Source organism: Sceloporus undulatus, chromosome 1, assembly GCF_019175285.1.
Source record: "Sceloporus undulatus isolate JIND9_A2432 ecotype Alabama chromosome 1, SceUnd_v1.1, whole genome shotgun sequence".
NCBI lineage: Eukaryota > Metazoa > Chordata > Lepidosauria > Squamata > Phrynosomatidae > Sceloporus > Sceloporus undulatus.
Genome location: NC_056522.1, coordinates 153,941,905 through 153,969,533, shown reverse-complemented (window position 1 = coordinate 153,969,533; position 27,629 = coordinate 153,941,905). Strand labels below are relative to the sequence as shown.

Sequence of the window (27,629 nt, the reverse complement as noted above, 5' to 3'; positions counted from 1 at the left end):
AAAGTTATGCAAATCATCTGTGGTCATCATTTCTGTTTCCTCAGTTGTAAAACTGCCTTTATACTGTACTTTCTTCTTTGCCTTTCTTCAGTACTCGTTCCAGGTCTTTGCTATTTTCTGCTAGTAGTACAGTGTTATTTGCATATCTTAAATTGTTGATGTTCCTTTCTCCAGTTTCCATGCCTCCTTCCTCCCAGTCAAATCCTACTTTATATATTGTATGTTCAGTATACATGTTAAACAGATACGGTGAGAAAATGCAGCCCTGCCTGATCTCCTTGCCAATTGTAAACCATTCTGTTTCTCCATATTCTGTCCTAACATTAGCCTCTTTTCCTTAGTACAGGTTATGAATCAGAATAATCAAATATTGTGCCACACCATTTCTTTAAGAGCAATTCAAGTTTTTCATGAGATACACAATCAAAGGCTTTGCTGTAACCTATAAAACCTTGTCTGTTATTTTTTAAAAAATCTTTAGTACACCCCATTATCCAGCATATGTTCGCAATATGATGCCTAATGCCTCTTCCTTTTCTGAACCAACTATCTCCTATTTCTCACTCCATATATGTTAAAAGCGTTTGTTGTTGAATTTTGAGCCTCACTTTGCTTGCGTGGGAAATTAATGCAGTGGTCCTGTGGTTACTGCAACCCCAGGTGTCCCCTTTCTCCAGGATTGGAATATATGTTGAGTGCTTCCAGTCTGTAGACCTTTGTTTTATTTGTTGACATATTTTAGTTAGAGTCAGAGTAGATTCTGTTTATGTAGCTTGAAGCAGCTCTATGGTATGCCAAGTGATTTATATTTCCCAAGTGCCCTGATTGCAGCTTCCACTTCACTTTCTAAAATTGTAGGTTCATCTTCAAATGGTTCTTCCTTGAATGAATCTGTCATTCTTTCATCTCATTTTTATAGTACTTCAATGTATTGTTTCCATCATCTTTTTATTTCTACTTGATCATGCATTGTGTTCCCCTGTGGGTCATATAGGATCTCCACTCTTGGTATAACTATGATTTCTTGGATCTTGTGGAAGAGGTCTCTTTTTCTTCCTTTTTTTTTTTCTTGTCATCTTCTGTTTCTTTAGATTTTTTTAATTAAAATTTTATTAATACAGTCTAAAAGAAATGTTTCTTTACATTTAATATTATGATAGCTCTTGTTGTCCCAGTGTCATTGAACAGTCACGTTCAGAGTTCTGACCCTATTTCTGTCACCTTTTACTTTTGCTTTTGGTCTGTCCTTAACTACTTGAAGATTTTCATCCATTGAGCCTTTTTTAAAAAAAATTGGCTGCAGATAGTGTATTTTTGCATTCCTTCTTGACATTGTACCTGGTTTCAATCCAGAGTTCTTCTTGCTTTCAGTCAATTAGGCTTATTAGTACTATTCTATTTTTACATCATTTGTAAATTCTAAGGCAATGTTCTTCAGCTTGTATTTTGACACAATGGTTGGTTTAGCAATCATCTTTAGCTTTACTCTAATTTTTAATATTAGCAGTCCAACGTCTGTGGCACAATCTGCTCCTAGTTTTGTTTTTGCAGGGAGAATAAAGCTCCTCCATCTTCTGCTTCCAATTATGTCATCTATTTGATTTCTACGTTGGTCATCAGGTGATGTTCTTTGCAAGAAGAATATGTTTGGGATGAGCAAACTTCTGGACTCACAAAATTCATTTAGTTGCTCCCCTGATTCATTTCTTGATCCTAGGCCAAATTTCCCTACAATTCTATTCTTTCCTACTTTTGCATTTCAGTCGAGGGTGATTAATAAGAAGTCTTGTTTTGGTGTGTGGTCATTTCCTTCCTGGACTCCAGCATAAAATCTTTCAGTTTCTTCCTCTTCTGCCTCTGTACATCAATTTGGATTATAGTTATACTGATACCTTCTTGATAGTATTCAGTTAAACTTTGCATTATATTCCTTGACTGCTTGTCCTACATCTCCTCCCACTATAAATACAATCCTGTTTCTTTTCAGATTTTCATTTCCTGAGTAAAACACTGTGTGATTATCTGACTCAAAATGTCCCATTCCCATCCCTCACTCACTCCATGTATTACAATGTTTATATATTCCAATTTGTGTTTTACTGTGTTTAGCTTCCCTAATTCATGTTTCTCACATTCCATGTTGTTAATTATTATTATTATGATTATTGATATTTATTTATATAGTGCCATAAATTTTCATGGCACTTTACCAAAATCATCAAAACTGTAAACAACCTGCCAATGGTGTACAATCTAAAAGTGATAAAATATAAACTATACAAAATTAAGCAAGTTATGCAGTTAAAATACAAATTGTAAAAACAACTAATACATATAATCAACTATAATAATATGTGTTGTACAGTTTCTGACTTTTCATTCACTTCTGAACATGCCAGCAGGCGAACATCCTTTTGACTTGACTTCATCTGCGTCATTAGCCACAGCTCTAGTTGTAGCTGTCCTCTGCTCTACCACAATAGCTCATTTTCTACCATCCAACTTGGGAGTTTCATTTTCTGGCACTACCTTCTGTTTCATTTTGGATTGTCACATCAGAGTTTTCATAGAAAAAACATTCAAAGGGGGCTTACCATGCCTCCTTCTGTGCAGTACTAATAAATGTTAGCTACGATGCCTTCGGTTTTCCCAGAACTGTCTTCCTTGGTGGCAGTTCCATCAGGCCATTAAACATTTATGGGAGAATGAGAACCTGGTATTTGCCTACTCCTACTTTCCTTCAAAACCTTTTCTTTCATGTCTGTAAGCATCAGAAGCTTCCTTATACAAGTCAGACTGTTGGCCCAACTAGACTTGCATTGTCTCTTATGCTGACTAGCTGTAGAAGGAACCCCTGTTGAGATTCAAGCCTCTTGCACTCATCAAATGCCAAGATGTATAGGGCTTTGATTTGCAGCAGCAATATGATGTAGTATTATGCTGAAAGTCCAGAGTATATAAAAGTTACTTTTTTAGACTAAACGCCAATTTGGTGCAAGCAAATATTTTGAAAAGAAATCCCAAATTATTAAAAACTTTTTAAATTATTGATTCTTGCATTCAAGCCAAACAAAAAGTGAAGATTTACTTCACACACTTAGAGTTACATCTAAGTCTAGAATGTTTGTGCACAGCTTCCCAGGAGTAAATGACAGGATTGGACAAAAAGAGTATTTTCACCCATGATAGTGAACTTTCCACGTTCAGTTTCTCACATCTGTGATGCTGATGGAAAATGTGTCCTAGCCAGAAATTTCACGAAGTTTAAAAAATATCCTTCCTTTGCATTGTGTCCTACATTAGCCATGTCCACATATGAACCCAAGCAGCACAACACAGTATCCAAGATGCTTTTAGGCTTGTGTAGAAATAGTTCTTGCCTCTCTGCTTTTGACATCTATTACAATAAAGCTTTGGAACTAAGAATTTAGCTGCCCTGATTAGGTTTGGGAACCATACAGGAAAGACATTTTGAGGACTGTTTGTGTTGGGAAGAATAGGCAGGAGACAAAACTCATATGAGCATCTGAATAGCTCAGACCGATGATAAGCTTCCATGTGCCAGCCAGAATTAATTATCATAAAGAGCAAGGAGGAGAAGGAAAAGAAGTAGCCCATTCATTCCTAAAGGGAAAGGTTCCCTTTGCTGCTTCAATTCAACTGTAGCAAAATTAGGAAATGTGGTTCGTTAGGGTTACTTTTGTGGATTTGAGAAAGGAGTGACAAGGGAAACAGAAAATTGTGATAGCATTGGAAAGAAGTTACAAAGTGTGTAGTTCCAGTTACACATTGTATAATTGGTTGAACAGTAGTTAATTCATGATCAATAATTCCTTTTACTTAATGTCAACAATAAATTACAATGACCAAAGTCTATTTGATTCTGTAAGGTGCAGTTCTACAATCTTGAAACATGGTGGCAACAGTGACTGAGTCCTAAACTGAAGAAGTCTAGACAGATTAATCAACACATGCATACAGCCACACAAACAACAGGCCTGAACAGACAGGCCAAAATAAAGCTGCTTCGGGTCACGTTGGAGGTATGGTGTTTAAATGACACACGCAACTTAAGAGGCCAGAAGCTGTGCCAAAACTGCGCTCCAGTCCTTAGGACTGGATTATAGCTTTGGCGCAGCTTCCGGCATCATTAAAACAGCATACCTCCAAAGTGACCCGAAGCAGCTTTATTTTGGCCTGTCTGTTCGAGCCCAACATTTACTTTCCAACTTTACTTCATAATTACATTATAACTGAAGCACCCTGAAGTGCTAAGATTCAAGAGAGATAAATCAAATATGATAATCTGACAGTGTTCATAATGTCACTGCATTGGGAATGTAATCACAGCTAAATTGTTGAATTACATTTTCTCTCTACAATGAAGAAAACAAAATAAAATATTTTCACATATAACGTGCTTTTCCTATTATGAATGTCAGAAATGTGTCTTTAGGCCTGGTGAGTCCTGTCCTTTTAGCAATCACTGTCAAAGTTGGCCAGGAAAACTAATGAAGCTGCAAGGTCTTCAAATATTCTCTTTCCACTGGCACTGCATCATTTCCAAACATAGGTATATCCAACTGCTTTGAAAGAAGCAAGATTCAATCCTGTGTTTCTTATATACCTTTACAGATCTCCGTGAGACATTTATTTGCAAAGGATACCTCATTTCCCTAGAGCCATGGCTTTGATGAAAAGTGCAAACACAATGAATTAGTCATACTAGGTCACATTAATCTTTAATCAGTGGAATGCCTAGTAGAACAACCTGATGCATGTTGACTTCGAACTGAGGCCAAGTGTGTTCAGTACAGTCTACTGCCAGGTAAGTAAAAAAAAGATTGCCGAAGCTCAATTTAGTCGTAGCTAAAAAGACAAGCGAGTTACGTCTAGGGCCATCTTTCCTTCTGACAGTATGCTTGCGATGGGAGGGCCTGCCGTACTATACGCCAGATGTATTTTGGCTTGGATGATTCTGTTATAGATATTCAATGGTATTTCCACCTGTCAGTTGGGTTAAAAAAAACCCTAAAATTAAATGCATAAAGCAAACAACAACAACCAAACACAAGAAGGGTCATGCTTTGATTTGGATTTCCTGCATGGCAGAATGGGGTTGGACTGGATGGCCCTTGCGGTCTCTTCCAACTCTATGATTCTATTATTCTAACACACCTCCCTCTAGTTTTGTTGGGTTGAGTTAGATTTTTGAGACCGCTTTAACTGTCCTGGCTCAGTGCTAGGGAATCCTGGGAATTGTAGTTCACTTGGCACCAGAGCTCACTCTTTGGCAGAGAAGGCTAAATGTTCCACAGAACTACAGCTCCCAGGATTCCCTAGCATTGAGCCAGAGCAGTTAAAACAGTGCCAAACTGGATTATTTCTGCAGTGCGGATGGCATTGTACACGGTGACCAGATGTCCTAACTCTGCAAAGGAGGGCAAGGCACCACAAAATGCAGGGCATTCAAAGGGGGAAAAAATGGAGGACATGTCCCAATTAACAACAACAACAAAATGCTTTAAAATGCTTTTTAAAATCATGCAGGCCTGGTTTTATTGGGGGATTGATTTAGATTATTTTAACTTTGGATGTTTTAAATTTTGTATGTTGTAATTTTTTAATTACAACATTTTTGTAATTAAGTAATACAAATAAGTTTTAAATTACTGTTTTAATTGGACTATTTTAATTGTTTTATAGTGTTGTGTGTGTGTGTATATATGTATGTGTCTATATATATGTGTGTGTGTGTGTGTGTGTGTGTGTGTGTATAAAATTTTATTTTAATCCCTCTTTTCTCCCAAGTTTTGGGACCCAAGGCGGCTCACAATTTATATAGTGAGCCGCCTTGGGTCCCAACTTGGCAAAAAGGAGGTATAAAAATAATATTATATAATATAAAATAAAATATATAAATGGGAGAAAAATGGGAGAAAAATAATATAATATAATTGTGTGTGTGTGTATACAATATAATATAAAATAATTTATATTAAATATATACAGTATATTAAAATCCCTCAAAGAAGTATACATTCATGCTTCTGAGTCATGATGAAAATGGAGGACATTCTGAAAGGGGAAGCCGAAATGGAGGACACAGAATCATAGAGTTGGAAGAAACCACAAAGGGCATCCAGTCCAAACCCCATTCTGCCATGCAGGAAATCCCTGCAAGAGAAGGACCCTAGTCTGTCCCCTCCCTGACAGTGACAGAGCCACAGAAAGAAGGGCAACGGGTGAGCGTCGAAGGCTCTGAGCGCAACCAATAAGGGAGGAGAACCGTCTTGAGCGACACGGCCGCCGCCCAATGGCTTCCTCCGATATGAGGGGGCGGTCTCCCGAGAGCTGAAAGGTTGTCTTCTGATAGGCTGGTTGGGCCTAAGGCGCCCGTTCCGGAGGGTGCCATTTTGTAACCGGGCGGAAGAGTTCAATGCCTCTGGTTACCTCTGCTGCTGCTTCTTGTTCTTCAATGCTGGGAGCTGGTCGAGAGAAAGAGGAGGAGGAGGAGGAGAGTGAAGGTATGTGGCCCATGGCTGGCTTCTCTCCACTGACCTCTCCTTCCATTGGTTACTACTTTTATCTCAGTGGTCCCCAAAGCCTGTGCCCTTTGAGAGGATTTTGGACTCCAGCTCCCAGCATCCCAGTCTATTGGCCAGCATGGCTGAGGATTCTGGGAGTTGAAGTCCAAAAGCTGTTTTAAAGGGACCGCAGTTTGAGGACCGTTGTATAATCTGCTTTCATTTCAATGGAGTGCATCTATACTGCAAGAACTAATAAGTAGGTTTAATACCGCTTTCACTGCCACAATCCTCTCCTGTGGGAATCCTGGGATCTGTAGTTCGTTGTGACACCACCAGGGGCTCTCTGGTAGAGAAAGGTGACTGCCTTTGGCAAACTACAGATCCCAGGATCATGCTGCCAGCTTCTTTCTTTCTTTTTCCAAGATCTCTCTGCAGACAAATCAAGAGAGCTCTGGTGCCTCACCGAACTACAGATCCCCCAAACTACAGATCCCCTCCAAACTACAGATCCCAGGTTTCTGTAGGATAGAGTCGTGGCAATCAAAAGTGGTGTCAGCCCGCTTTAATCTTGCAGTGTGGATACACCCAGTAAGCATTCTCTCAGGGTGCCTCTACACTGTACTGTAGTAATAATGCAGTTTAAGCGCTGTAGGGAATACTGGGATTTGTAGTTTTGCAAGGTCTTTAGCCTTCTCTGCCAAAGAGTTATGATGGCGACTCATAAAACTACAGATCCCAGGGATCTGTAGGATGGAGCCGCGGGAGTTAAAGAGGGGTCAAACTGGATTATTTCTGCAGTGTGGATGCAGCCTTAGACACCATCTATGCTCATTTCTCCAAAGAGCAACAGCAGAAACAGTGATGATAAAAACAATATAATAATAATAGTAGTAGTAGTAGTAGTAATAATAATAATAATAATAATAATAATATATTCCAGGCTTACACTCAGATAAGGAGATGATAAAGTGAGACAGGCAGTTTCCTTCTCTGAGGTCCAAAACACTGCAGAAATAATCCAGTTTGAGACAGATTCCTGGGAATTGTAGTTTATTGTGGCACCAGAGCTCAATGGCCCAATGTTTCACAAAACTACAGTTCCCAGGATTCCCTATCATTGAGCCAGGACAGTTAAAGCAGTCTCAAACTGGATTATTTCTGCAGTGTGTTTTGGTGCTGAGTTGGATGCATCAGGTGTTCATTTTAAGGCTTGCTCAATGTAGTAGAAATAATAATAATAATAATAATAATAATAATAATAATAATAATAATAATACTGTAATAATAATAATAATAATAATAATAATAATAATAATAATAATAATGATAATAATAATTCTACATCATGGAAATAATGCAGTTTGACCCCACTTTAACTGTCATGGCTCCAGAATCCTGTGATTAGTAGTTTGGTGATGGACGCACAGCATTCTTTAGCGGAGAAGGCTGGAAACCTCGATAAAACTACAAATCCCAGGATTCCGTAAGATGGAGCTACAGCACTTAAAAAGGGGTGTTAAACTGCATTATTTCTACAGTGTAGAGGCACACCTGCTTGACTTTCTGGGGTTTATTTGGTGATGTCAGTTGCCTTCCATCCGTCCTACTCATGGCCACCCAGTGAATGAAACATTTCCAACGCTGCATCTGCACTGCAAAATTGATGCACTTTGAGCCCGCTTTAACCACTGTAGCCCAGTGCTATGGAATACTGGCATTTGTAGTTTTGTGAGATATTCAGCCTTCTTTGTCAATGGAGCACTGGTGCCACAACAAACTACACATCCAAAGATCCCATAGGATGGAGCCATTGCAGTTAAATTGGTGACAAATTGCGTTAATTGTGCAACACGCAGCAGCAGTTATGACTACTGCATATCCTCCACTGCAGTGCTTGTAGATTGAGACCCATGGCCTCCTTCGTTCAATCTAACCATCTGGCCTTTTTCAAGTTTATCACATGGCAGGATTTTCTCTTAATTTCGAATGAAAAGAAAGTGGGGCCAGAACGCATTCACATGAATTAGCTAGTTCAGTGTATTTACGTGAATTTGAATTGCGTTTGAACTGACTTCCCATTGCCTGAAAATAGCTTGCCATTGCCCGAAATTGCGTGTGGTAGTCTATCACGCAATAACGCGAAACCCCATGATTGCATTCGGACTGACTTCCCATCGCCTGAAATTGCATTTGGTAGTCTATCACGCAATAACATTAAACCCTATGATTGCGTTCAGATTGCCATTGGATTATACTTCCAATTTCCCTTGTCTGATAAACTCTTTTTCTACTGCCTTCTACCTTTCCTAGCATTATTGTCTTTTCCAATGAGTCCTGCCGTCTCATGAAGTGGGCAAAGTATAACAGCCTCAATTTAATCATCTTGGCTTCCAGGAAGATTTCTGGCTTGATCTGTTCTAGGATCCATTTGTTTGTCTTTTTGGCCTCCCATAGGATCCTGAGCACTCTTCTCTAGTATGCTGTTATTATGTGCCTCCAAGTCATGTGTGACTTAAAGTGAAGTCGAAACCTATCATAGGATTTTCTTGGCAATTTTCTGCAGCCTTTGCCATTGCCTTCCTCTGAGTAGGTTTCCATGGTTGAACAGGGTTTTAATCACCTTGCCTTCAGGGAGATTTCTGGCTTGGTCTGTTCAAGGACCCATTTGTTAGCCTTTTTGGCCATCATTGGTATCATCAGCACTCTTCTCCAGCACCATATTTCAAATGAGTCAATTCCCCCCCCCCCCTTATCTTCTTTCTTCAGTGTCCAGCTCTCACATCCAAACATAGTAATAGGGAATACAATGGCTTGCTTGGACAATCCTAACTTTAGTGTTCAGTTGTATATCTTTGCCCTTAAGGATCTTATGTAGTTCTTCCATAGTTGTGGTCACCTTCTCTACCTTTACATCCTAAATACAGCAAGGTATGGTCCACTCAGCATGAAAGGGAGGAGAAGGGGTTTATTTATTTTTTTCTTCTGCTTTTTTCATCCTTTGCTGATTTGGCCATAAAACTGTATAGGAATTCAGGGGGAAGCAAAGGCAACAAAACAGGTTGCTCTAGAAAAGAGTTTCTTTCAAGTGTTTTGTACAGTCCTGGGGCATCTTAAAGCTTAACAAAACTTGCCCTCCTTTCAAGGTTTAAGACTGGATGCAGCTGTTGGGAGGGGGGCAAAATGCAGACATTGCCCTTCAATAAACCTTCCCCCTCATGAAATTTTGTTTCCGTTCCAAAATTTAAAGCACTGTCGAGAATGAACCACTGATACTCATAAATATCTAGACCATTTACATTTGCTGTGTTCCCATTCCCTGTTTTCTTTAGGTGCCCAAACTGTATTTCTAAATGCTCGAGTGAAGTTTTAGGCCATTGTGATGCTAGAAATCTGGGGACCGAAGGAAAATTTGTATTTGAGAGGGAAGTGTCCACATTTGCCTTCTCATTGCCCTGTCTCCCTTAAAGTTACACTTCTGAATCAGTTGCAAGAAAGGAAATTCCAGCTGAGCATTAGGAGGAATGTCTTGGTAGTAGGAAACATTCAACAGTGTAATGTTCACCCTCAGTTTGTGGTAGGATTTATTTCCTTGGTGTTTCTTAAGCAAAGGTTGGATGGCTGCCTGCCTGTCAAGGATGCTACAGAGTCCTGCACTGGCACAGATTGGACTACATGACCCATGGAGCCCTTCCAACTCCATGTTTCAATGAAATATATTAGTTTCATGCCCCGTATAACCCATTTCACTGGGTAGACTAATGAAGCGTCTGATGAAATGGGCTGTAATCTACAAAGTCTTGGGTCATAATATATTTCTTGGTCTTTAAGATGCCACAATATTCTTTGATGGTGTTGCTACAATCACTAACGTAGGTACACTGGTACCCCGGGATACGAATGCGCCGCCTTACGAAATTTCCGGGTTACGAAAAAAATCCATTCAAAAAAACTGTTCCGGGTTACGAAGGTTATTTCGGGTTACGAAAAAATTTTTGGTGCTTTTCGGCGCTATTTCACACGAAATCGCGGCTTTTCCCCATTAGCGCCTATGGCTTTTTCGCCTTACGAAGTATTCCGGGTTACGAAAGCGGCGGCGGAACGAATTAATTTCGTAACCCGGGGTACCCCTGTACACCATTTGAAACAGTGCAGTCTTATTCCCAAAGGGTAAAGGTATATCCCGTATCATGCCAATATTCTCCTCCCACTCAAGACAAAATGCCATATATTAAATATTCCTTTGCATTTATTTATTTATTTATTAGGTCTTTTTAAAATGCGGATTGGGAAAGGGGTGATAATGGGATCCGAGCAGTGTGTATGTATATATCCATGTGCCAAACCGAATCCTTTCTTCTACTACTACTCTCCTGCAGATATTTCCTTCGTCTGAAGATGCTGTTTGCTTTAGGGGACAGAAATTCTCCTGTAGTGTCAGTGAGGGGTTTTTCTGTCCTCAGTAAATTATAACTTTAGATTGCAGCAGTAATTAATAAGTTACATTGCCATCCCACATTTGCTGTTTTGCATAATTAATAGAAAATCAAATTGATTTATCAGATATGAATGTTCCATTATCCTTGACAAAACTCTCTATCCGTGACATTTTGCATTTGGAAGAATGGGGTTGGGTGGCCTTTCAAGAAATGGGTGTATTTCAGGATATGGGAGTGAAAAGTTGAACTGAGACTCATCAAAGTAAATAGAAAATGCTATTTGCAAATAGGTGATCTTGTACCTTGTTGCTTTTATTTAGGCATATTAACTATTCCAATCATTTAAATAAAGAAGACCAGATTGGCTGCGGTAACCCAGAGGGCCTTTTCATCTGCCGCTCCTAGGCTATGGAACAACTTACCGGAGGAGATCCATCACATTACCACCCTAGAAATCTTTAAAAACGCTGTTAAGATGGATCTCTTCTGGCAGGCCTTTCCAGATTAGCCTCCCCTCCACTGATACTGATAATCCCTGTCTATCCCAAGAAAGATAGTTGACTTGCCTCTAATTACCTTTAATTTTAACTAATTTTTATTTTTTCTTTCTTAATTAGTATTTTATATTGTTATTGTTCTTAGTTTGCTATTTTCTTTTATGATTGAGAGGAGGGTTGGGGTAGGGGTATTATTTAGAAATGTGGATTTTAATTGTATACTGTATTTTATTGTATATTGTATTTTAAACAAGAAAATTGTTATTCTTGTTTGTTGTAACCCGCTCAATCTGTAGATAGAGGCAGGCTATAAATGAAATGTATTCTTCTTATTATTAAATTGTATTGTGGCAGACATCACTCTGTATTTGTCTTAGCCGGTCGCTTCGCTGGTTTTGCCAGTATTACAATAAGAGGGTGAAACTGCCTGTATAATTATCGTGGAACAGGTAACAGTATATCACTGTTAGAGCTAAAACACTGTGAAGCTATTCAGTGGCAAGACAGGAGACTTCTGGAAGCTCCATGTAATCTTTCCAAAGAAAGTGGGCTATGAGCTGTTAACCTCCTGCTCTTCTGCCCCTTTGTACATAAAGGAGCTGAGGATTTTCTCACTTTGGTTATAAAGAAACACATACTGTTTTTTTTAAAGCCTGAATATTTGCATTTTATCAACTTCTTAATATCTTCAGCAGCAAGTATGAAGGAAGAATCCAAAGTTCCAGTACATGAAGAGTTCACTTACGTTTCTGGAGCAGCTACTCAGGTCTTAAAGTGTGGCCCTTGGAAAGACCTTTCCAAACATGAAAGTAACCCAAGACTATTATTTCTAGTTATTCCTGGTAAGTTTTGTGGATTTCCGTTTGTTTAATGTACTGGTAAGTTTTCTCTTGATGGGGCAAGCTTTGAAAACTGAGGCCTAGTCTCAAGATAAAACTGAACAGAAACTAGGGGTGCATCCACATTGGACAATTATAACGGTCTGATTTCACTTTAACTGCCATGGAATCCAGGGATTTATAGTAGATGAGGGACTAGAATTCTTTTGTGTGTTCCCTTGAACAACAGCATTAGAGAGGTCTCTGGTAGAGAAGTGTTCGGTATCTCACAAAACCAGAGACCCCAGTTTTCCATAGGATGGAGCCAGTATGAAACTAATATAACTATGTAGTGTGGCTATACCCTAGGAGGAAGAAGATGTGGGTATGAAATAGGTTAGGCAAAGTTCAGTTCCAAGCCCTTTTGTGTGGCAACTCCAGTACTCCCAATAATTTAACAAAACCCACACAATTGATATTCTGCTTTATCATTGAAGGTCACTATAACAACGTCAGTGGAGGACTGGTATTGCTGTAGTAGCCAATGTGTTTATGTATGTGTTTTATGTGTTCCAGTAGTTTCCAGGTTACGGCAATTCTAAGGCAAACCTATAACAGGTTTTTTTCTTGGCAAGATTTGTTCAGAGAGCATGTGCCATTACCTTCCTCTGAAGCTGAGATACCATATAGTCAATTTATTTCCTTTTCATTCAATATTATATTAAACTAAACCCAATGAAGCATATTTAAGCTTCCCATACACAGTACTACAATATTAAGTCAATTTAGGTACATTTAAGGCTTGTTTATGTAGAAATGTAGATTTAAGAATAAACATGTATGAATGGAAGATTCTGTTTGTTAACAATAAGTTGGGTGATTTTATTACAATAATTAATTTAAGCTACTTTTAAAATCTGTTTTACAGAGGGGAAAATTTAATTAAATAAACACACACTTAGGAGCTTATTCCTTGGTTTATTAATTCAGCTTACCTCTCCTGGTTTAAATTTCAGTTCGGGCTGCATTCTGAACTTATCAAAAGGTTTTTGCTGAATAGAGGAGTGCTCCTCGCAGCTCTTTTCGGATCCGGGGGTTTTCCGGCTTAAGAAAATGGCTGCTGGAGTGCTCCTGGAAGCAGAGATGCACCCGAGCTGTATTCGGGTGGCAAATTCGGCGGCAAAAAGCTTCTGATAAAATCAGGATGCAGCCCAAATTGAAAGTTAAACCAGGAGAGGTAAGATGAATTAATAAGCCAAGCAATAAACTCCTTACACAAAGCAAACAAAACAGTATAGCCACTCAAGCAATTGGTCAAATGAAAAAGTGACTCCATCACCTCCAGCCAGCTCTGCAGCCGTTGCATATAGTAAGTTAGACTCACTTGGGCTCATATAATTTAGTTAGCTAGTTTACATATGTGCTACTTTCCCACAGCAGACAGTCCAAACAAATGACAAATGCTAACCTGTTGAAATATATTATGATTAGGATACTGCATCATCACGTAGTTACAACAACGGACTTCTGTCATCACAGCTACATCTCCTGATTTAACCTCTCCTCAAAGCCACTGTAGAAGCCAGGCAGCCGCACCAACTGAAAGTGTTCCAAAACATTGAAGGTCAGGCTGCTGATATTGACGCATCCAGCCCCCTCCCACCAATAAGGCACACTGAAAAAAGCAGTGGCATCATGACTGTAAATCTGAATTGCAATATTTGCAAAGTCATAGGTCTGTCTTAAGACATTAAAAATGCTGAACAGAGCATTGGCCTGCATTTGAAAAGGTACATATTATCTTGCTTCTCAAGTGTATATCATGAGAGTATTTCAAAAGCTTTTGCTTCAGGGTTTATTTGTTTTTATTAGTCATAATTTGCCATGTTGTTCACATGTGATAACTATGAAGGTTTCTTAAATGTAGTTTCTGAGAAACAAATTATTGATGTTGTCATATGCCTTCAAGTCTTTTCCTACTTATGATGACCCTCAGGCAAACCTAGGATTTCTTTGGCAAGATTTGTTCAGAAGAGGCTTGCCATTGCCTTCTCTTGAGGCTGAGAGCATGTGACTTCCCCAGGGTCACTCAGTGGATTTCATTGCCGAGCTGGGAATTGAACCACTGTGCAACACTGGCTCCTAGCATTTGCTGAATATGCAATGGATAAAAGTCATGGGAGACATATGCAAGCCACATCCCACCATCCTCATGCATGTGTGGATGGTGAGAGGAGGCTTGTATAATACAACTCCCCTCTCTTACTTCTAGCTGCGCCTTCATGTGTTCAGGCAAAGATCTGAATAGGACTAGCTGAAAACCTTATTCATTACACTGGCTTACTTTTATAAGTCAAAGTTCAGATTAACTATAGTTTACTATTATATGTGAATCCTAAACAGTGATTTATTGAAATCAGAGACTAAGGGGTGGCACAGAGGGTCAGGTAAGGAGCAGTGGCTTTATGCCACCCCTAGCAGTGCTGGGTTGGGGACGTGGCAACTGCATACCACACCCAACCTGGTGTAAAAAGGAGCTGTGAAATGCGGCTCCTATTTGCGCCATACAAGGGGCGCCCATAAGCACTGCGGCATGCACCATGATGATGCCCCTTGTGTGCAGCGCTGTTTGGGCACTGTGCATGAGGGACATCATCATTGCACACACCGTCTGGATGGGTGTGTGCCAAGTTGGCGGCCCACAGGCGGCAGTAGGGCTCACAGCATGTGAACGCTCAGCCCTACCGCAGCCCTTGTTCAGGTGCAGGCTGGCATAAACTGCCGATCTGTATACCCTCTGTATACCCTCAGGCTGTATACCCTCAGTCTCATAGGATATTGCCAGAGGGGGCAAATGTGAGCAGTATAGTGATGCACTTTATTTGCATCACAGTGAGCCAGGGGTGGGAGTCATGTGGTCCTGCTTTGGGACTGCTGTCCCAGCAGACCTAGCCAACATAGCCAATAGAAAGGAATGCTGGGAGTTGCAATTCAACATTCTCCAAAGTGCCACATGATTCTCATCTGCGTTTTAAGCCATAATTTATTGTGATGTTTGACTGTGGCAGATGACTTGTTGTCAGATAATGGAAGTAATTTGTAGTCAAGGAAACTTTAGTTTTTGAAGGTTCTTCAGGTTTGCATCCTTTGGCTGAAAAACTGGAGGAGAAGCTCTTAGTGATGGGACAGGTGGATCTGTTGTTCTTGGTCCTTGCAATATAAAGAGGAGTTATTACAAGCCATACAAGATATAATGAAGAGAACAGGACAATTGTGCTTTCTAACTGTGGCAGATGTGCCAGAAGATGGTGCTGTTTTAAAGATAAGTACATACTGTACTGTTATATTTTCCACTTTGTTTTGATGAGCTTGTTTTTTCCTACAATTGTCTGTGTTAGTCTCTGTTTACTTTTTGTGGCATAAAAGGTAACTGCAGCTTGTACACTAAAACAAACTACTCTTTCTATTTTTTTTGTGCAATTTGTTACTTAATATACCTAAGAACAGACCTTTGAACATTGCTCTGCATCTTGCCACACCCTTCCAGCAATGGAAAGCCTTGCCCTTATTCTTGCATCACTTTATGAAATTTGATAGACATAATTTAAAATAGGACTTTGACTTGCAAGAAGACAAAGCAGAATGTTCTTCTATCCTCTAGCTGCCCACTCTTGCAAGTATGAAATCAGATTGTTAAACTGTCTTTGAAAGACAAATAATAATTTTCATGACCTTTACAGTGAGGAAGTGAAGGAAGAGGGAAACAAATAGCTTCTTCCAGAGGACTGTATGCATGGGTTCAGTAGTTCCAAGGGTCCTGTGCTGGAGAAAGGAAGGCTATACATTAAAATAAAATGATATTTAAAATAAGACTAAATTACAAATTTGTATTTGGATTTTTTCCCCAGGAGTGTCTTTTATCCCAGAATTCTTGTAGCTCTAGCTTGTTCTATGTCTCCTAAAAGTATGATACAGTCGGTGCCTAACTACAGAAGATTTCCACAAGACTCAAAAGAGCAGGTGGGCATGCAGGCAGAGCAAGTAACCATTGGGGACAGGAGAAAACTTTGCGCAGCTTCCCTATCTTCCCAAAGTCTTTTATTCCCTCTCACCTTCCCCATACACCATACAGGGTAATATTTGCTCTGATTTGCCTTAATTTCAGAAAAAAGATGGATGCAGTTATTTAGAAGAGAAAGATGAAGACTAAACACATATTGATTTAGTAGTGGGTGAGAAGGGCTTTCTGTCGTAAACTGACACAAGGGAGAGATCCCAGTATCCCTTAGAAACTCATTGCCCTATCATCTATTATCTCTCATATAACTGAGCTTGCACTTACTATTAGTTTTTTGTGGAGTTTTTGGTGCTATGAGACTGACATTTTGCCAGCAGCTATGGCTGGCATCTTGGCTGGTGAAACAGCAGGAATAAACTCTTCTAGAACATGGTCTCATAGCCTGAAAAAACCCACAAAAAACTATGGATGTCTTCGACTTCACCTTGCACTTACTGTTTGCCATTGATAAAAGACGCCTTCTACACTAGAGTGAATGATGTGGCTTATCTAATCTTCAGTGCCGTCTGGAGTTTCACTTAAGTGAACACACATCTGATTTAAAGAGAATGAAATGTTTCTTCTGAAGTGCTGGCTGCAGTTTATTACTCAACATGTTACTCTTGTAGAAATGCATATTCACATTTTAGGAAATGCCGTGTTGCCTATCTGTTGTTTTGAAATATGCTAATCTGGGTAAAAGCTTTTTGAAGTAGGTATCATTTATTAATAAATGTTGTTTCCACAACTGATTATAGTACTTCTGTCTGAGCGATAACCTAATTTCAGCTACTTGACTTTTCTTAAATGATATCCCCTCATGTAGTCTTAAGTGTGCATAGAACACAAAGGGGAAAAACAGACGGCCCTGAAAGTCCGCCTCTACACTGGTTTGGGAGCATGGCGTTTAGACGTGCCATGCCCCCAAGCTAGACAGAAGCTGCGCTGATGATTACACACCAGTCGGCTTCTGTTCAGCTTCGACATGTGGCGTTCAGACGTCACTTGTCCCAGAGCTAGCGAAAAAATGGGTTTTTTTTTTCCAGCTCTTATTTGGGGTGGAAACTGGTCGGATTGTGGCCATGGTGTGTGGTTACTGCAGCCCCAATCTAACTGTCACATGTCGCATAATTCCATGCTTCCACCCAAGAGTTCATTTTGTCCTTTTGACAACTCTGTCAGTTATATTAACCAAAAAAGACCTATGCTGTCTTTAGGTACCATAGTACAGTTTTCCCTTTACAATTGGCCCTCCATATCCACAGATTTTTTATCTATGGATTCAACCCTCTACAGCTCAAAAATATTTTTTAAAAATATAAATTCCAAAAAGGGATCTTGATTTTGCCATTTTATATAAGGGACACCATTTTACTATGCCATTGACCTGAGCATCCACATATTTTTGGTATCCATGGGGGGTGCTGGAACCAAACCCTAGTGGATACCAAAGGCTCACTGTATGTTCTTTAACTGTGTTAGAGTCGAAAATCCTGTATGCATAGCCTTCAACAGTTCTCAACAGGTCTATCATGGATCGCATGTACATTTCTTAGCCCTGCCTATTTGTTGTTTCTAGCGAGTCGGTCTGTGTTCTCAGGAGGTCTCCATATGTGAGAACACTGTTGTATTCTGTACATGCTCCCTTTAAATCCTTTTGACATCTGTGGGGACTGGCTTCCTCCTATTAGCATAAAGGAGCTGGAAGTTGCTGTTTTGGTGGTTGATTTGTTGCCAAAGACAGATTAACTTTCCTCAAGCAAGGAAGTTCCAATTTTTTTATTCAAATCCAAATTCCTAGCTTCATGAGAAGAAAAGACTGTTGAAAACTTTCCCATTAAAAATTATAGCTTCCTGTGTGGTCTCCAGAATTTCCTTAGAATTAAACTTTTAACTATTTTAAAATACATTGAACACTGGTTTTGTTTTAAATTCAATTAATCTTGAAACATATTACAGCAGTGTTTAAATCCCAAAGTTATGGTGCTTCCCTTGGAGGGGGGAGGTGGATTCCTACAACAATTTCTTTATCTAAATTCATATTTAAAAACAATAACAAAGTAAACCCAAAACCTTTCCATAAGCCATTGGTGCTTTTGCAAGTTCTCGGTATAGGCTCTTTATATCTTCTGCCAGTACATTGAATTTTGGTGCAAAGTTCTTACCACTTCAGAATGAAAAATAAAAGACACAAATTTGTCACAGATCTACATGTTCTGTAAGCAGTATAACTTTGTGATCCTCTCATTTTAATAATCTGTTACCCTATTTAACATAAAGAGATATAAGGGAATGCTGTGGCACCTTTGAGGCTGAGAAAAATAAATAATCTGATGATTTGGTTTGGAGTCTATGAAAGTTTATGCTAAAATTTCTTTTTCTCTGTCGCAAAGATGCTACAGGATTCCCTTATAACTTTTTATGCTGAATCAAGCTAAATGGATTTATCTTTGAATCCAGTTGAATATACGTCATCTTTACCTCATCAGCCTTCATTAACTGACTTTGCTAAAGCTTTCTTAAGACATTAGTAGGTAGCTCCTTTGCTCTGCTACAGAGATGCCAAATATTAAAACCAATGCAAGGACACCAGATCCCATCTGATCTTGAAAGCTAGACAGGGCCAGCCCTTGTTAGTACCTGGAGGGAGACTGCCAATGAATACCAGGTGTTACAGGCTATATTTCAGAAGAAGGAACTGGCAAAACCACCTCAGTATTCCTTGACTAAGAAAAGCCTATGAGAGCAGTTCCCAAACTGTGCTCTGAAGAGCCCTTAGGGCTCAGTGTGCACTTCCCAGCTGCTCCAGGAAAATGAAAGAAATAAAAATTGAATGAAATTTAAAAATAAGAAACAAAAGTAACACTACTCCTAAACACCATTAATTTGTAAGACATAGGGTGAGTCTCTTAGGGGCTCCACCATAGAAACTGATTTTACTTTTTGTAATTTGTATATATTTTTGAATATTTTCAATCTGTTGAATTCATGGATAAAGAATCCATGGGTATGGAAAGACAACTATATTTAGCACTTACTACTTCTGCATGCAGTGATAACGTGGAAGTAAATTATACTGAGTGGCTGAGAAAAAGCACATTGTATTTCTTTCTTCTGTGCATGCATTCAGAAGCTGCCTTCATAGGTCCACTGGACTCTGGTGTTGTCCACATTGTGCCACCACATTCTCAAAACATCTATTGCTTCCTAGAATTCTCTAGCTGCACCAAGAATGTTCTTGAAGACATTTGTGTATAAAAGGAAGATAGTATCCATGGGAAGAGAGAGTTGCAGTCAGTCAGAGTGAGTAGTGTTCCGACAGACTTCGGAATGATAACTGTGGATTACTAAAAATAATCATGTTTCTTTGATTTCTGTGAATAAAAACATCTGGTTATCGTCAAGTAAAGTAACATTTTTGCTGAGCCTCAGGATGAATCACTCGCTGAATCTGAAATATAAAAGTATTGATGATGTTCATGAGAGTGAATCTTGTTCAAAGCAAAATGAAGCTTCGTCTGGTCATCCTAAAAAGTGCTGCCATTAGGAAAGAACATCTGTTGATTGGCTTCATGTGTACAGACTCAGAAGATGAGCAACTACCACATTGTGTAATGTAATGTTACAATATGTTGTCCAGTGAGGCCATGAAAGTACCAAAATTGTGAAGACCTCTTGATACTAAGAACATGTTACAAAGAATATCAGTTTTTTCAAAAATAAGGAGCAGGAAAGTACAGTAATGGTAAAAAAATATATCCACAACTGGGTGTAGCAATGAAAATACACTAAGAGCCTCTTTTGAAGTTTCTTAGATAATAGCAAAAACTAGGGCGTCATCCCCACTACAGAATAAACCAGTTTGCAAACCAGTTCGAAGTGGATTAAACGGTCCTTGTTTGCACTTGTGCCGAATCACGGGAGTGGTTTGATGAGGGGTCTGGCACTAGACCCATTTAAACCACTTCTTCCAGATCTGCTAAATCCCCCGTATCTTTTGCGATAAATCAATTTCAGCACAAGTGCGAACGGGATGCATATTGGAATCAGTTCCCTCTGATGCAATTGTCCACCCATCTCTTGAACCTCTCCCTCCCTGGGTGAAACACCATTTTTGGGCCGCCACTCTGCTCCCACTCTTTACAGCCATGCCTCTGTTATTTTTTTAAAACTTTTGAAACTTTTGGGGAACTTTCCCCCATCTCATGGTACTTTGAGTTTACCAGCCCTTTCCTTTGCCAGCTGGCATTTTTGGTTTGTTTATTTGTTTTTTCCCAACAACGGATGTGACAGAGCACGTCACCAAATGTGGGTGAAAATGTTGATGCAATTGCCATGATTGTCAGGGGAGAAAAGAAGCCACAGAAGAGGGTCCTTTTTGAATTGATTCAATGGTAAATATGAGTGAGAAGTGGGTTAATTTGCAACAGGGAAATTCTATTGGCTCAAATGTAGTGTGAACAATGCTCCAGTGTCGAACTGAACCATCAGTTTGGATCACAAATTGTAAGCGAGAATGGGGCCTAGGAAACTACACACAATAGCTGAAGACTCAAATCCAGAAATGTCAAAACCACAAATGTGGAGGTTGACTGTATTTTCAAAGGCAATTGTTCATCACCTCATTGGTACAGCTGAAGAAGTATTTAATGATTAAACCAGCTTATAACATGGAATCAGCACAGATGGGGTATGAGCAATGTCTGGAAAGTTTACTGGACTTGTAGCACAGATTAAGGAAATCATACTGTCAATGACTTGGGTACCATTGCCACATATACAGGGAACCTCTATTTGTTGAGAAGATACCAGAAAAAAAAAACTAAAACAGACCTTAAATGAATTGGTCAAAATTGTCAATGATATAGATATATATTTAAAAAGCAAACCATTGAATTCAAGACTTTTTAAAAAGCTTTGCAAAGATATGAACAGTACACACCATCAACGTTGGCTGTCACGACATTTGAAAGACGAAGTTTGCAGCATAGTTTTCATTAATATTCCTAATGCAAGCAAAAATTGGATTAAAGATCCATTTTCAGTTAATGTGTTTGAACTAGAAGGGCTCACACCAGCAGAGGAAGAGAAGCTCATAGAAATAACCATGGATATTGATCTAAAACTGCATTTCAAGCTACAATCCCTTCTAGATTTCTGGGCTCATTTACAAGCAGATTTTCCTGGAACTATAGAAGAATGCTATGAAAGTATGGATGGCTTTTGTAATGACAAAATAGTGTGAAAAATAAGTCTCAGCACTCATTTATTTTAAAAATAAGTATAGAAACAATTAAAAAAAATTAAAGTCTGAAAAGAGTCTAAATTCAGAATGCACATTTCAGTTATTAAGACTGATATAACAAGGCTTGTAAGTGAAGTGCAGCATTAGGCTTCTCATTAATTAATTAATTAGTTAGTTAACAAACAATATTAGGTCATGTTTCAGGTATTATTATCATGTCCAGGTATTATTATTGTTATTGTTATTATTTTGTATGGACTCATTCCAATAAAAATATTATAATAGGAATGTGTGCATTTACTTATTTCTACCTTTTCTCCATATCTGAAGTCCCTTGATGAGCAGCTTTAATTAAATATTTGATGCACTTTAGGTTCTGAAAGCATTGGTGATCCATGGCAACAAAATGTATTTAAAGGGACACAGTGGTGAAGAAACCACTATGTGGTATAGTGGTTTGAGCACTGGACTATGTCTTTGAAGAGTAGGGGTCAAATCCTGCTCAGCTACGGGCGACCCTGGGCAAGACACATGCTCTCAGCCTCAGAGGATGACAATGGCAAACCCCCTATGAAGAAACGTGCCAAGAAAACCCTGTGATAGGTTTGCCTTAGGTTTGCCATAAGCCAGAAATGACTTGAAAACACACAACACAGCATGGTGAAAAAAAGGTTAAAAACCACTGTACTAGGTGAGTTTAGAAACACTCCACTGTTCATTCTGCATGACTTATAATATTGGCTTTCCATGCTTTATGAACTGCTGAGATTGTGTGTGTGTGTGTGTGTGTGTGTGTTGCACTTTGAACATTGTAAAATACAATATAAATAGGCTTGTTCAAAGAGTTAAAACAGGGTTGGGCAAAGGGCAGCCCCCAAAGTTGTTTTTATGACCCCTTCAGGGTTCCCCACAGGTCAAAATAATATTTTCCAATTTCTTTTCTCTGTAATACCCTTCAAATAATATATTGATCTGCTGAGGATTTGTGGGGATATTTCCAACAGTTTTAGACCTTTCTCCACCCCCAGATCTTTCCTGGGTCCAAAATGAATTCAGATACAGAATATGTCTGTAGAATAATGTTCAATATCCATCTTTTCTAGACAACATTTGTTTAAACACTGGACTTCACTGTTGTGTGTGTCCCTTTGGTGGTGTGTGTGTGTGTGTGTTATAAGTTATTCTTTGGACAGCTTGGATTGCTTAAATAAAAAACAAAAGACATCTATAAGAAATCTAGCAAGCATTATAAGGGTGATTTACTTTATGTTTTAATTTGGCTACAGTGAAAAAATATTTGACAAAGAAATATGAGTTAGGTAGAAGTATAAAACTCTTAGGCTGACATCCTGCTGACATCCTGTTAGTGACATGTGCATGAGTAACTGGTGTTATGCATGAGGGATTAATTATTAATTATTCACCTATAATCACCATTAATTATTGGCACAACAAATATATTCTGCTCACAGTGACAGAAGCATAGTTGTGCATGCAGTAATGTTGTGCATTGTGGTTCCACACTGAATCTGTACATTGTGTATTTGGCTATTGCACAGTGGCACTCAGTTGTTCACATGTGTTGTGCAGTGTTGCTACTCAGCATGGATTTGTATAGTGCTGGCACAGCATTTCTCCGCGTCCAGATATTTATGACATTCTGAGCTGATGTTGAATGGCAGCCTGAGGGTGTATCTGTACTGTAGAAATAATGCAGTTTGACACCACTTTAACTGCCATGGCTCCATACTACAGAATCCTGTTATCTATAGTTTTGCAAGGCACTAGCACTCTTTGCCAAAGAAAGCTAAAGAACTCGTAAAACTACAAATCCCAGGAGTCCATAGGATGGAGCTACAGCACTTAAAGTTGTGTCAACTTTATTTCTACAGTGTAGATGCAGCCAGCATCAGCAATTATGTCTTTTTTTCAGTCTTTCAACCATAATTTCTTAACTTACTACATATAGACTTATAAGACTTTCCTGTTTTTCAGGTAACCCAGGATTGGTTTACTATTACCGGACATTCATTCAGACTCTGTACTCTGGCCTGAAACAGCAGTATCCAGTTTGGGCTGTAAGTCATGCTGGACACTGTAAAGTCCCTTATGGCATGAAAATGACAGAAGGTACTGTGAGCTGAAATATTTTCACTTTGTATTATTAGTACTCAGTAGTATAGATATTAATAAAATTATTTGGCATTGATTAATGCTTAGCTGTGAAGGACAGATAGTTCATACTTACATTTTTCCTCACTGTATAGTACCATGTAAGAACTGCAGAATCTAAATAGTAGTAGTAGTAGTAATAATCCAAAATCCACATAACAGTGTTATCTTTATTGGGCCAACTAAAAAAGGACAAAATACTTCATGAAAGATTTCAAAGCTCTGCTGGCTTCTTCATCGGGTAAAAGTGTTTAAAATCATACAGAAGCAGAAGCCACATGGCAAAATAATAATAATACGTAAATAACCCAAACAAGGTGTTCAAGTCCTTGTTTAACCTTACTTCTCATGTCTCATCTTGTTAATCCATGGTAGGTCATCAGTTTTAAGGACCTTTGTCTGTTGAACCATTTGTGTGGATGTTTAAGTTAACATGTGGAAGGACTAACATGGGGAGTGAGAGCTGAACGAAACTATCTAGTTCATTTCATTTAAGAGCATACTACTTGTGTATGTCAGGTACTATTTGGTTGAGCTCACAGTTAGGAATCACTGTAAAACCCAAAGAAACTGTGTTTGCACAGTTAATCTTACACCACTTTTGGGAAAAAAATAACATACAAGCACAAAGATCTGGGAAGGAGCAGAGTTTTCTTATAAGGTAGCAAACGCAATCTGAGGATGGTCACATAGTTTTACTTTCCATGCTTCTGTATACTTCCAAGACATAATAAGGAAAATCAATACAAAACATGAACCTAACTGATATACCTTTCTCCTCTCTTACTTAAAATCACTCTTTGCTTTATGGTTTACACAATATAATTAAATTTTCCACTATAATAGATGGAAAAAACAAATGACAGTATGAACAGATCCCAAGCCCCCAACTATGCTGGTTTAGCCGGAACAGTCCCAATTAATCCACTGTCATCCCACTTTCCAGCTGCTTTTAAAGTATCCCAGTTTCTCTCTTCTCCTCCCACTTCCCCCTTTGTCATCAGTTTATTTCTATTGCTGCGAATTGAATTCAAAGTGTAAAAGTAGTGTGTGTTCCCTTAACTTAGGAGAGGAAAACTAGGGGCAGAATTTTGCCCTTCCTAGTAAACTCAGGGGAAAGCAAACTCCTACAGCCTCTCTTAGCTTGTGTCTTCTTCCTCATTAACTACACTCTGATGTTGCTCGGCCACATGTGTCACACTGTTCATCTGTGAAATGTTGGTGGGAATTAAAGTTTACCATATCAACCAGCATGATTAACCACACTAAAATGTCTGCCCTAGGCCATCCTGAAGTTCTGCTTCTCTGCCTACTCACTCCTGCCAAGCCTATGTGCTGGTTGTTCCACTACCTTTCCTTTTTGGTGAATATAAGAGGTTGCAGATGCATGAGAAAGATTCTCCAACATTAGGAGGACAGTGACAGATAACAGCAGCATGAATTGCCAAGTCCAAGCAGTCAGCTGCTTCTAAAATAAAATAAAAATTAAAATAAATGTTTTTTGAAAAACAGCAAACTTTGCAGATGCCTAGCACAACCCCCCACAAATCGCCTCTTGGGTCTTCTGGGGTCTCCAAATTTTTTACAGATGTGTGGGAGAAAAAAATATATAACCATTTTTTCCCTAATGGAAATCAATGGGCAGAGATAGGCATTCTGGGTTTCCTGAATCTCACTTGGCATTTGAGGCCCAAACAGAAGAAGATCAGATCCTGAGCAATGAATTAGGTCCAGATCTGAATCTCTAATTTGGGTTCCAAAAATAAATAAATTCATTTTAAAATAAATAAATATATATATTTTTAAAAGATCAAGGGTTTCCTTTGTATAGCCTTAATAGACATTATCCTGCCTGTTCAGAATCCATAGTTTTCTATAGGGCAGGCAATTGTCAGCACTCTACATTGTAATAGAGAGTGGTTGGGAGATAGTTGTGTCAACAGCCCATACTATATACATAGGCAGACAATGTTGTGACAGGTTATCTCTAGCCAGCTCATCCACACAGGTCTTAATGACTTGTGACAAGTCATCCTCTTTATTCAGAATTGAATCATGGACAGGTGCAATTTTATTATGAAGTGACAGAGACTTTTTAAACAATGATTTTTATTAAACATAAAGACAATGATGAAAACACGCAGGGGCAGCTGTGCTGGCCATTTAACAAATACAAACAAAAATCCATTAGTGATGCCTTCATTGGCTAACTGAAATGCACAATATATGTGTTACAACAAGCTTTTGAAGCTCCATAGGCTTCTTCATCAGGCAAGATGTTACAAACCAAACTGGAGGGGGAAAAACAAAACAATTGGAGATGTTATTCAGATGCCTGCATGTTGACTCAATCCTTAGTAAAGATGGTATGCTGGGGAGGATATCTTTTCCAGACAGGCTCCTCCTCCTTCTGGCCATGCGGCAATAGGGAAATTTTCAAAGTCCAGGAAATTTAAAGTCCATTTCCCTCTCAACAAGGGACCCCCTCTTTTGCAATCCAACATGTCTCCATTCCAGTGAGGTCACAGGTCTCCTTATAGGCAGAAAACAATGGAATCCTCAAGAAGTCTCCATGTTTTTGCATCAGGAACATTTTGGTGGTGTAGAGGTAAAACATGCAAATTCAATCCAAATTTAAGAAGAAAAAAATTGTTTTACCTTGGCTGAAGACCCAGTCCACAGGCTAATCTTCATGGTTCCCCTGTTGCAGCTACAATGCAGTATCTCACAATACAGAAAACATTCAGAGGTAGCTGTGTTGGCCATTTAACAAATACAAACAATGAAAATGATAATGATTTATATTTTTATTTGTATGCCCTACTAATTTCCTCCTTGTCCCTGAGGCTTCTTATTCAAAGATTTCTTTTTAATCAACATTGTTAATTTGTCAGTTTCAGCAAGATCAATTGGCTTCTTCAGCCCGTCTTCTTGTGTTGGTGTGTCAGTGTCTTTCCATCTCTGGGTGTATATTATTCTTGCTGCAGTAATCCTATATTATGTTTCTTCTTTTCATGTTTCTTCTCTGTTTGATCGGTCCTGACCTCACACTTACAAGCAATGTCTCCAGACTAGAGGGGAGGTTAACATGACAATCCCAAGCATCAACAGAGGCACTCATGGTGGGGAAAGGGGAGCATAGCTGGGGGATAAGTTGCATTCTGTGCCTATTTGTTTCAATACGATTAGCAACATAGCTATACCAATACAGATGAAAGTCAAAAGGTATAAGTCAACATTTGCTATGCTTCATGTACTAACTATGCTTCATTTTCCTGTTATATTTTATATTGGCATTTAGTCTCAGAGTTCTCCAAAGTAATAATCTCCAACAGAGATATACTAAATTTGTTTAGGTGAGGTATGTGTGTTCTTTTCAACAGCCAATGATATCTCCTTTCTCAATTCTGCAATGTCTACTCACTACTACTGACTGACACCTATTGTTTTAAAAAAAATCTGTGGCTAATTGGCTATGCTTTTTTATACACCCTTTAGTTCCAATGAGGATGTAAGATGGTTTAGAAATACATTGAATTAATATATAAACCATTTATGAAAGTCTAGGCCTGGAGCTGAAGTATTCAAATTTGCTGTTAACTTGTGTTTATTAGCAGCTTTTGCAACTTTGAGCAAGGACACCCTCTCATGGCTTTAAGGCTGAAAGTGAAACCTGAGGCCTCATGGTATTTTAGTCAAATTGCTGCTAATCATTCTGGTCAAATGTCAGACTCTAAGGCAAACATTAGCACTTTGGCACTGGGAAGGGGGGGGGAACCCCACACATCCCCTAGGCTTCAAACTGTTAGTAGAACTTGAGAATTAACATTTGCTGGTAAGCCCGTGACCCCACACAGTTTAGAAAAGCATAGAA

At 38.9% G+C, this 27,629-nt stretch overlaps 1 protein-coding gene across 1 annotated transcript in view; it reads left to right on the top strand.

The window, feature by feature from the left end:
- Window positions 1–6,430: 6,430 nt before the first annotated feature.
- LDAH (lipid droplet associated hydrolase) overlaps window positions 6,431–27,629 on the top strand; it is a 109,449-nt gene continuing 88,250 nt past the window's right edge. The window contains 3 exon segments of the mRNA XM_042445937.1: window positions 6,431–6,527; window positions 12,156–12,305; window positions 23,579–23,713. Coding sequence (XP_042301871.1) covers window positions 6,440–6,527; window positions 12,156–12,305; window positions 23,579–23,713 — 373 coding nt within the window. The 5' untranslated portion in view covers window positions 6,431–6,439.